This window comes from Macrobrachium rosenbergii, chromosome 12 (assembly GCF_040412425.1).
Source record: "Macrobrachium rosenbergii isolate ZJJX-2024 chromosome 12, ASM4041242v1, whole genome shotgun sequence".
Classification (NCBI taxonomy): Eukaryota; Metazoa; Arthropoda; class Malacostraca; order Decapoda; family Palaemonidae; genus Macrobrachium; species Macrobrachium rosenbergii.
Window position 1 is genome coordinate 26,178,884 of NC_089752.1, and position 12,618 is coordinate 26,191,501.

Below are 12,618 nucleotides of genomic sequence, written 5' to 3' on the forward strand. Positions count from 1 at the left end.
TAGAGAGGCTGGACCGCAAGACTGAAGGACGAAGAAAGGAAACGGCAATGTAAGTAGGGTAAAAGGCTAAACAGTGGGTGCACTGACGGCACTAACCCCCTTATAGAAAGTATGGAATGGTGGTGATCGAGGAGCAGAAAAACACTAAGATTACAGATCAGTTGAGCATATCCATTATAACAATGTGAGGGGAAAATTAACGTTAAATAGGAATGTTTGTATGTGGTATAAACGGGCTTAAGGAAGAGTTATAACAACTGGTATATGGTAACTGAATTTTATAGGACAAGAGGAGAGAATTAAGACGGCAGTATGTAAAACGGCTCACGATTGCAAATGAGAATTAAAATATGTGAATTTATGATGAACACTAAAATTGCCTATATTTTTCTTCATTTTAAAAATACGGGAGAGAATGCTCTGTCGAAGGTTGCAAATAATGGAATGTATGACGAAATTTCATGCCAAATTGAATTAAATGTGTGGGTATGGCCATGAAACTTTGGAAATGAAGCGTCTACAGAATACACGTGGGGTTCAAAAGGGTATTGAAGAGAAGGAAGAACATACATACACGAAAGTGTATTAAAAGGATGATAAGCCAGAAGGAATTTTTTTTTTAAGATGATATTGATAAATTGAAGACCAAGTGCTAGAATATATAGGGCTAAAAAGACAACCCAATGCACCAGGAAGCACCGATACGTCCTCCACCCGCAGTCAGATTTATCATTCCTATCTTGCTTTTTGTAAAGAAGGCTCTCCTCCGAATGATGGACTTCCGCTCATGTGCTCGGAGGCTACGTCCCTTGATATACCAGAAGAAGCCCTACGACATCTCCAAATTTGCACCAAGTAGGCTCCCTTACTCTCAAATAAAGGTGACCTCTTTTAATTTAGTCCTGAAGAAATCGCCGATAGGCGAGGGAACTGTCTGTCGCCTACAAGTAGTAAATGGAAACAAACGTGAAATATTTTTCCTTATTCCTGAGAAGCTTGCCTGAAGAGAAAGTGAAGTATAGACTGATTCAAAGTCTAAATAAAAAGATAGTCTCTGCAAATACTACCACCGAGTTCAATATATATTATATTGTGTGTGCATTTATATAATTTATCTACTGGTAATTTTTACCAGATCCACGATGACCTCTTAACTTCAAGATTTCATCCCATTTTTTGGATGTGCTTGTCATTACCCAGCCTTTGACTTGAATGAATTTAACTTGTTTCTTCATTTTGGGTCTTGGGATGCGTAGTGACAAGAGTATTTGGAAACTGTGAATATATCTTTAAGTGGCGAATGAACTGTTAAACGCCCAAGACTCTGAGTTGAAAGACAGGGGCTCGATCCCGATGGGAGTATACATACTACCTTTGAAAAGCTACGGGGGGAGGGGGAGGATCTGGATTTACTGCGTAATTCAGATAACAGGAAATCCTGATTCAGTCGTCAATGATAATCCCTCTCCGTAATTAGTAAGCGAAGATTATGCAAATGGAATCCATCAAAGACTAACATTACAACATTGTACTTCAAGGAACATTTCACGAAACTTCCTGAAACTCAGAACGTGAAAAATTTGTGTGTGTACAGTAAACATTCGCACGCGTTTGTGTATAAAATTGCCAGTTTACATAGATTTTGATACGTACATTAACCACACTTGAAATGTTATGCTAAAGAAATTAAAAAGTAAATCTCGTTATTTGGGGGACTATTTTTTTTCTGAATCAAAAGGAGTGTCACTTCCAATTTTGGCAACACAAGTGAAATGTTCCTTGAAGTACAATGTCTTAATGGCAGAGTTTATTTGAACGATTTCATTTGCATAATCTTCTCTTGGTAATTAGGGAAAGTGATTGCTATTTACGACAGAATCTCCCCTTAGGGTAGGGGGTACTGCCGTCAATGCACCTCACGCGGTGTGCTGTAGGCACTACTTCAGGTTCTTTGCAGCGTCCCTTCGGCCCCTAGCTGCAACCCCTTTCATTCATATTTTTTCTCTTCTATCCACTCTCTCCTAACAGTTGTTTCAACTGTAGTGCAACTGCGAGGCTTTCCTCCTGTTACACCTTTCAAACCTTTCAACTCTCAATTTCCGTTTCAGAGCCGAGTGACCTCATAGGTCCCAGCGCTTGACCTTTGGCCTAAATTCTATATTCTACGACTGAATCAGGATTTCCTGTTATCCGATTTACGCAAATTTTAGTACCCTCCTGCCGTAGCTTTTCAAAGGTGGTGTGTGTATGTAATAGCTTTCAGTATTTTTGGGGATATGGTGCTTGCCCCACGCACTTCCTAATACACATATTCAAGGGGCTAATGCTCCAACGACGTCGGGTATTTCTTGGTGGTTACACATGGAAGCACTGATCAGACCCATAGCAGCTTGTTTTCGCTCATCGAACAACCAGTGACATAGCGAACAGATCACAGCCGACATAGGTGTAATGAGTGTTCTGTATCTGTTGTCCATCTGTGCGTGCGTTACAAAAACCTATTTAAAACTGATCCTCTGCTACAAAGAAAACGGCCTTGTAAAGCTTACATTCATCAATAATGCCGATATATAAAACAAAATTATATCGTGAAAAACAAACGGAAGGTCCCAGAGGGTACTTTAAGGCGACATCAATAACGTTGGTGCTCCCTGGAATTCGTAAATGTTCATAATTCAAAAGAGATGCTGCTGCAGACACACACTCCAAGAGGAGGCTGGTCAGAGCTATCAAGAAATCCAAATGCAGGGAACTTCGCGTTATATAATATCAGAACTAGGAATAGAACCACAGAAACAGCACGAAAATTACCGGAAAATGTTTCGAGTTTTGTCCGGTCACGCTGTAAATAATTTGAAAGTGACCTACAGAAGGCAAAATCATGCAAGAATTGGCGTTTAGTCAGTCATTTTCGAACTGGCGGCGGTGGTGAAGGGCATGAGGTGTGTGTGTGTGTGTGTGTGTGTGTGTGTGTGTGTGTGTGTGTGTGTGTGTGTGTGTGTGTAGGAGGTTTGCAAGCAAGATTAAATTAATAGATATATACAATAGAGCTTGAAATGAAGTTGTAAAAGATCACAAATGAAGTGAAGCGATAAAGATATAAAAATGTTACAACTATGAACTTGAATGCATAAAATGTATTTGCATTTAACTGAACGAAGAATAAATTCAAAATTTATTGATACCATAAGGGGGAAATCTGAGATCATTATTGCATAAAAATTTTGATTGTGTGTGTGTCTGAGAGAGAGAGAGAGAGAGAGAGAGAGAGAGAGAGAGAGAGAGAGAGAGAGAGAGAGAGAGAGAGAGAGATTCGCTGACCGACCCTACATTTGATTTTGAATATGAGTTCACATATTTTCAATAGTTGTGCACAACAAAGTCTGCAAATGCAAATTTCACACTTAACACATAAGAGCACTTACCACATTGATTGAGTTGTACATCATATGCACCATACACAACCGGAAGGTACACATGATGGCGGTTTTGTTATGAAACTAGTCAGAAAGTTCAACCAAACACAAAATAAATTTACGAAAACCTTAAAGACGAATTGTTCAACTTCCTCCAAATTTTTCACAAGGAGTACACACAAGCATCACTGGGATTCACAGTTCCAACGTTTATGTTTCATGGTTTTGCACTTCCACATTTCAAGATTAGCAAGTTAGAAACTGTGAGTCTTTCCATAACATTTCTCTGTTTTATTTTCACTCTTCACAAGTTCATCTTCGTATCCTCCTTCCGACAGCTGAAAGAGATTCACTCGTCAGCTACCTTTATCAAACAATTTTCTTATACCAATATAAAAAAATAGTTAGCTAAGACCGATTAAATATTTTCTTGACAGTCAACACTGCGTGAACTCCCACAGGCCCACAATAATCACAGTAAGTAAGAGGTAACAAGGGGCCTACAAATCCGATATTTTCTCCACTAAAGGAAACCTGGCCAAAATTTTCCCCCTTCTGTGACGCCATAAAAAGCCACCTTCCCTTATTCACGCGACGATCTATCCAGCTTTTCCCAGTAACTCGGCCTTTCAGACCATGCTCGCAGCCATCCATCCACACGGCTGCCGCTGGCTTATAAGAGAGCTACTTCCTTTAACGGGACTTACCATTCCACAAACAAAAATTGTTTTTCTTATAAAAAAAATTGATAAGAGCTGCGTCAGGTGCGCGCGAGCAATTTCAAACTATGTATATATATACACATTACTAACAGGACCTCATTGAAACTGGATGGTACCTAGCGGAGATATTCATTCAATAAAAATTACAAGCTTTCTAGGACTAAGAGTCCTCACTGTCAAGTATCCGTCAGAGATATCATCCAGCTTCAATGAAGTCCTGTTAGTAATTGTATTAATGCACAGATAATTGTGTAAGTGACATATACATACATACATACATACATATACATATATATATATATATATATATATATATATATATATATACACTGTATATATTATATAATAATTATAATTTTCCTTAAAAAAAGTCCATAAAAGAAACGGGGCTTTTTAAGAAAAATATTACACTTAAATTACAGGAAGCAAAAAAAAAACACACACACACACTCACACACATACACAGAAAATGTAACGACCACTAGTTTATGTTTTCTCCTCTTCCCTTCTTCCCCATCAACGATATCTCAGTTCACGTCACGAAGAAAAAAAAAAAAAGTTGCGCTATCTACTGGCATGGCCCTCAAGGGAGGCTTGGGATGGGCCCGTAGCACGACCACACACACGCGGGAGCGCACCAACTCTCAGGATACTCAGATTATGGCTCTGCATGACACACGACGTGTCCATTTTTTGAGATATCCCAGATTCTAACATTCATAAACGGAGATCTGAGTCATAACAGTGATTTTGTATTGCTACTTAATGTCTTAAATTTCTTGCACTTGTTTCTAGTGGTACTGAAATATTTATGAAATGAACTCTAAGAGCTTTCTTCAAACAGACAAAAGACCCTGCAAGACAAGAGAACTACGTCGTCCTAATTTTTGTTTAAACATGAATTTAATGATGAAGTTCTGAACTTCCGAACATATCTCAGATTTATACCAAAATGAACCCACAATTCATACTAGGTAATAAGCTTTAAAATATATGAACTTAATGATGATTTAATATATGAACTTAATGGTGATTTATGAACTTCCGAACATATATCAAATTTACACCAAAATGAACCCACAATATATACTAAGTTATAAGTTAGTTTTCTATGCCGTCTTAGAGAAAGTTAACGGCACTGATGGTGTCTGCGAAGCGAAATTTTGAAAAAAACCTCCGGAGTAAAATATTAATTGAACTGTCGAAAAAGGTGGAGAAAAGGATGAATTTATGAGAAAACACATACACAGACTTTGGAAACAAGGGGAGACTTCAGCTTTACAGTCCTTAGGCGCCCACAAGTACCCCAAAACAGGCGACATGAGTTTGTTAGCTCAAGTCACCAACACTGAACCCACAGCCTTTCACTTTCACTTCAGAGATGACCAAAGAAACAACGAACCCAAGAACTTCAATATTAGGAAAGACTTAGCAATCCAAGGTTTAGAAGCTTACTAATTTTAGGCGAAATCAAAATCATTTGGGGAAAACCTCTTCACTTTATAAATACTGCCATAAGTGGCCCCACGACCACAGCAAATAAGTTCCAACATCTTGCAACTTCAGCCTGATGACTTAGAAAACTAAGAACTTTTAGCTTCAAGTTTTTAGGGTAACGCTTGGCATCCTCTGGTTCTAATGATTATTAAATATGAAGGTATTTAATATATAAAGTCATGGGTCAGGAACACTACCCTGAAAAACACCAAAGATTGCATTCCTGTAGTAATTATATATGACCATCAACAACTACTCTTGCAATCATCAATTAAAAACTCAATATCAAGAAATGGTCTACTAACTCATTTCTGTCCAAGTCTGAAAATACGAGTATCATGCATGATTAACATGGTCAAAAGCAGCAAGAAAACAAATACCAATCACAAACTTCCTGACAAGAAATATGGATTTCTGTACACCATGGAAATTGAAAGAGGAGCATCGCAAGCACCAATGCCCTTACGAATGCCTAACCCCAAACTACAGAATAGATGATTACTTTCAGCATAGGTATTCTTCAAACGAATGCAAAAAGAACTCCTAGCTAACTTACAAAAATACCAAATGACTTCCTCGTACAACTGTGACTAATTCAGAAAAGAAAGATCACTCGAAATGCATTACATTCCAATAAAGATTTGATATATATATCTGAGGGGGAACCAGCTTTATTTTGATCAATAAAGAAACTAAAGCGTGATCAGATATCCAACCTGGAGGACCAACAGTACTGGTTATAACGTCAGGGGAATCGGTGAATTTTACATTCAACCAGTTACCAAGTCTTATGAGTGTCCTTAATTTAAAATATGAATGTTTGAAAAAAACTACAAAAAACAAAGTTCCCTATTGAAAATTATCACCACAAAAGATATGAAGACATGAAACACTTCTAAAAATTTAAATGCGTTTAATCATTATACTGTGGACCGAAAATACCTGGCAAGGGTTTGGAATTGAGTTTAATTACGTTAACCTAAGCTAACTCTTTTATTGCTTGTAAGCCTTGAAACTGGGAAAAATCTGTCAATGTCGGACAACTGATTAGCTGTAACTACTAAAGTCAAACCACTAATTTCCAAGTATACTGAAGATCAATGCATTCCTTAAGGCCGCCATACACGCAACGATTATCGCTACGGTAGCGGTATCGCAAGTATATCGGTGTGTGTATGGGGTCATCGCGCTGCCAAAAGTCGGTGGAGTCTCGTGATAGCACGATCTCGACGGCAACCTGACATTGCTAGGTTCGGGCTCCCGATTTTACACCCGATATCGAAGATCTCGATGTGTATGGGGTCATCTTGCGATATTCTCAGTTGGTTAGCAACCCTGACCGCATTAACTTCTCGGGATGACGAACATACGCTGATCGAGAATTTTGGGCGGATTTCATCCAACTTTGGAAAGTGAAATCCAAAGAATGCTGTGACAAGGGGAAGGGGAATGATGCTTACGTGACACTACTAGAAAAACTACGTGAAAAAGACCCACCGGCCACAAAAGAAGTAGTCATTAAAAAAGTCTGCAATTTGAGGACAACATGCCGGAGAGGGCTGAAAAAAGTGGAAGCATCCAAAAAAATCAGGACCTTCTGCAGATGATATATATACTCCCTCGTTGTGGTACTATCAGCTTACACATTTCATAAGAGATCAAGAACTGACAAGGCCTTCTTGCTCCTACTCCAACTTATATGAGGCAGAGGAATTTTTTTTTACACATTATTTATTCCTTTATAATAGTAGCAACACAATGAAAATAGCAGTTCTACAGCGAACAAAAAATACTATACAGTTATATGACTTTACAATGATAGGAACACAATAAATTCTAGACTCATTAAGTCGGTAGGCCTAAGTATTATAACTGAATGAAAATGGTAGTTGTGGAAATTATATATATATATATATATATATATATATATATATATATATATATATTTGCACTAATTAAAAGATAACTTTTATAAAATTAAACCAACATCCTAGTTCTAACTTTAGTTCATTAACCAGTGAATCATGTGATAGCTCATTTCTTTTTGATATCCACTGTTTAACTCATTTCCTCCTTTTTCTCTTCGGTTTACCCTCTATGTCAGCGAAATAAGCCGCAGCAGCTGCTCCCAACGTTAATATATAGAAGGCTTCGCGAGAAGATGCCATATCTGCTCACAGTGAAATCTTCGATGAGAGTGATGTCATCGGAATAGTGTGTAGGTGACCAAGATTTGCTTGCGATCTGACCTAGGTCGAAATCGCGACCGACGATCGCCGCGTGTATGGCGGCCTTTACATAAGGCATTTCAGAGAAAGCGAATACAGAGGCAAAAAATAAAAATAAAAAATATAAATGTTAGGGGTTCCCTCCTATAAGAGTTAGTCTTCATAATGCTTTCAAAAACAAAGATTCTATACTGTGTTGGTACAGGTCCCCTTCAAGACTCGCGAAGGTCGGCATCGATCCTTACTACCTGGTCACCACTGATAACAGGAAATAATAGATATCTGGCGGGAGGCTGGAAACAATGCCTGTTATTAGGAAATTATCTTTGCTTCATGCCGCTGCATCAGTATTCATTTATATCTTCCGCCTCTTTAATCAACTCCACGCCTGTCCTTCTGAAATTCTCACGAAGTAGACGGTGAAGATTCGAATGACTATTGTTGAGGGGCTGACCCAAAAGCAAAAGATAATAAAAGCTGTCCCTTTTACAGACCAGCCTCAAGATTAAATACTAAAAAAGCAAAGATTCATAGGATTTATACGACTCCTTATTCATCCGTAATCAAAATCAATCAGGTACTACCTGAGCTGTCTGTCACGAGAACTTTTGGGCGGGTGAGACTCGTCACGATTAAAACATGTTCCAAAGGAACAGACTTCAAGTGGATTTTTCTTGTGTCTTGATCCAGGCCAGGTCTCACGCAAGGAAATTGTCTAATTTCTCGGAAAAAAAAAAAAAAGCATTAGCTGTTTTAGTGTAAGTAGAGAAATACACTTTGAAGAAAGTTAAATGTCCTAAGATATTCAGGTCCGTTATTAAACAGACGCAAGAATGAATAGCGGAGGAAACAAAGTGAGAAATTACACACACACACACGCATTTTATATATATATATATATATATATATATATATATATATATATATATATATATATATATATATATATATATATATATATATATATATATATATATATATATATATATATATATATATATATATATATATATATGTAGTTTGTTGACACAATGGTAACCGATCTTCCCAGTAACTCTAATAATTAGTTTTTAAAATAAAACATGATGACCGAAGAGTACGCTATCACGCTGACGCTTATGTCTCTTAACTACAATTTTAAAATTGGCTGAGGATTAAACTGCTGTCACAATTCCAGTTCAAAAATGGCAAATCATTAATAGAGAATCTGCGACACAGACTACTCCCCAGATTAATGATCATCCTGCATGATGATTACACAGATTAAACGATAAAAAGGAGTCATTTCATTGCTGATCGTAGGTTTTTCGAACAGAAATTTATACAACTGATGCCTCTCCAGGATATCCAAATATTACTCAGGATTTGCAGTCTCGAGTACTATCAAGTGGATGTTTTGCAAACACAACCCCCCCTCTTTTTTTTGCCAGCACAACTTTATGAAGCCGTTTTCTGTCATTCCAGAATGACCTGCATAACTAGTAGCTTTTTATTCCCTTTCACTACCTTTAAAACTTTACAATACACTCTAGTTTACTTAAGGCCTATCTGACCTAAAACCAGTTTTAGAATAAAATTTCTATCCTCAATCTTTGCGTTCATATAATATTGCCATTGTCTTTGACTAGCATTTGGAACCTTCTCAATTTTTGCACAGTAATTCGTCTGTTGGCGGTCACAAAGTTCGTTATTCAGACAGCGGTAATACAAAAAATTTATGAAACATCTTTCCTTACCTATAGCCACCAATCGTCTTATTTTAAAATAAAATCCTTCCTTCTCGAACACAATTCGCCAGCTTACAGAAACAGCACAATTATCAATTAACGCAATAAAATCGATTAGATGAACTGAAACTTTTATATCAAATAGTTAACCGTTTTAATATCTGCATAGCGCTCTTGAGTGAATCTGATAATCCACTTCACAGATGAAACACTCCAGACTACAAACAGCGACAAAAATACACGTATGCAACACCACCACGTCCACGAAATATATTACTCAACCAAGAAAATAAATAGGTGCGTTCTTTATCATCTGGTGCTGCTAATGATGTTACCGCTCTGCTGCTATCCACAACACAAACAACAATGAAATGCAGCCAAAGAAAATAAAAGAAAGAGAGAGAGAGAACCCACATTTAACATCTTAGATAAATTTCATTTTTGCAAAATCACTGCCGAATAGCAAACACTGGTTAAGAGGTCATAACATGCTGGAAGCCAACAACAGTCAGTGATGATAAAAATCTATATAAATTATATATATATATATATATATATATATATATATATATATATATATATATATATATATATATATATATATATATATATATATATATATATATATATATATATATATATTCAGCTAAGGTCACAGGAAAAATAAAAGAAAGGAGTACCAAGAGCTTTCATGTTATTTCCAACACATTTTCGAGGTATATATATATATATATATATATATATATATATATATATATATATATATATATATATATATATATATATATATATATATATAAGACAAAAACAAAGAGATTTCGAAATGAAAAATATTCAGAGCGAAAATGGGTTCTGATAATGGTACGGGTATGCTTTCACAATTAGATTATGAGCCAGTTAGAAGAAAATTGCAAATGCACTCATTTAAATTAATTCAATAACAGGAAAAAACCGCTTCCACTTAAACGATGAAGCACCTGTCGGATACTGGCGAACACCTAAACCACGCCACACCAAGACCAACTTCGGAGAGGAAACTTTTCCCATTAGCAAGACGCAGAAAACCACAGACAAAAATCTGATCTTTCTGACACATCAATCAACTTAATGGACTGTAGTCTTAAGACAAAAATCTCTCGTTCCCTAAATTGAGGGAGATATTTTACCTAAATATGATCTAATATATATATATATATATATATATATATATATATATATATATATATATATATATATATATATATATATATATATATATATATATATATATATATATATATATATACTGTATATACAAGCATTAAACCGCAATATCCAATTCGCTCTACCTCGGAAATTATATATTTTCATATATGTTCTCCGAAGGGGAATTTTTTTTTCGTTGATAATAAGTTCGTCGTCTCGTGGGCTCGAACCACGGAAGAAACGAATTCAGGACTGCAGTGACGCGCATTAAACCACACGGCCATCAAGTGAGGTAATATATATATATATATATATATATATATATATATATATATATATATATATATATATATATATATATATATATATATATATATATATATATATATATATATATATATATATATATATATATATATTACATACATTCTTGCTAAGTGAGATGCGCGCGGCTTTAGTCCCTTTCATTAAAATCTACAACATTCAAAATACGAGAGAAATACTGTCAATAATGGGAATACTTATACTCGTATATATTTACACCACCATCACAAATAACGAAAACTAATTAACGAAACCTTCTCCGATTTCATCGCAGGTGAGAAACTAAATAATATGAGTTTTCTTAAAAACGAAATGAAAAGAACCGACAGAAGTCAACAGGGCATGCGGTTAGGTTTTCTTACATTCACCAAGTTCAACTAGAAATCTAAGTTGCACTTGCCAGCTTACAAACCTCAACAATCTGGCAATATCTCCGTACATATTGCAGTTTTCATTTCAGTCATTCGTAAAGCTTTACCTACACTGCCGAGCCTTCTCAAAAAACCTAGCGTATTGAAAAGCTGACAGATGTTAGGCAACAAAAACGGAGGAGAGAGAATACCAACTTTACGCATAACAAATCGTTCAACAGGGAAAGAAAGGCCGAGAAAGGTTAACTACCAATTAGATAACGGAATAAAAGGTTCTAATGGAATTATACTATCTGAAGTGAATGCATTCCAAGGACGATGGAGTGAGCATTTTGAAGAGCTGATGAAGGCGAAAAATACTAGAACTGCAAAGAGCAGAAAGGGTGCGTATGGAGTTGATTACTGAGAGCATACGAAGGCAATAACAAGGCTAAAGAATGGATAAAGAACCAGCCGATGGGATTAAAAGTGAGAATGCTTCAACAGAAGTGGGACAGTCTGAGAAGCTGACCAGGGATTACAAAATATGTCCGGAAGAAGGAAATGTTTTGTAAGGTAAAGGCGAGTGGCATAATTATTCCACTGTAAAAAGGGAAACGTAAAAGAGGCGACATTGTGAATCACAGGGGATAATATTTTTTAGTATATATACTACGGGGAAACATACAGCAAAATTCTGAGTGAGAAAACCGACGATCGGGTCGGATGAAAGGACTAAAGAGGAAGAACAATGTTGGTTTAAACAAGGAGGAAGGTGAATGGATCAAATTTTTATTATGGAGCAGTTTTGTGAGAAGTTTGAAAGTTAATGGAACAAAAGCTGGATGTGGCATACATGGACATAAAACAAGCTTTTGATAGATTCAACAGAGAAGCAATGTGGAGGGTGCTGAGAATGTATGTTATAGAGTGTAAGATGTTGAGAGCAATTTAAAGTTTTCATAAGGGAAAACCTTATGTCAGAATACGGAGAAAACGGAGACATGAAGAAGACTGGTTTGCAGTAAAATTGGATAAATTGGTGCCAGAAGTCAGAGAAAGGACAGTAGATGTAAGTGCAAAATATTGGTATAAGAATATAAGATGCGAATGGAGTACTGAGAAGGCTGATGTTATGATACATTACTCATTAAGGACAGTGATGAGAA

The 12,618-nt window shown here is 36.3% G+C and overlaps 1 protein-coding gene across 5 annotated transcripts in view; it reads right to left on the minus strand.

The window, feature by feature from the left end:
- LOC136844456 (transmembrane protein 47) overlaps positions 1-12,618 on the minus strand; it is a 450,890-nt gene that overhangs the window by 20,803 nt on the left and 417,469 nt on the right. For 2 of the 5 annotated variants that reach the window (XM_067113710.1, XM_067113709.1), the window contains exon 2: positions 3,426-3,754. The exons of the other annotated variants lie outside the window; for them this stretch is intronic. In XM_067113710.1, coding sequence (XP_066969811.1) covers positions 3,426-3,479 — 54 coding nt within the window. In that variant the 5' untranslated portion in view covers positions 3,480-3,754. The remainder of the gene's footprint in view (positions 1-3,425; positions 3,755-12,618) is intronic. 5 annotated transcript variants of the gene reach the window in all.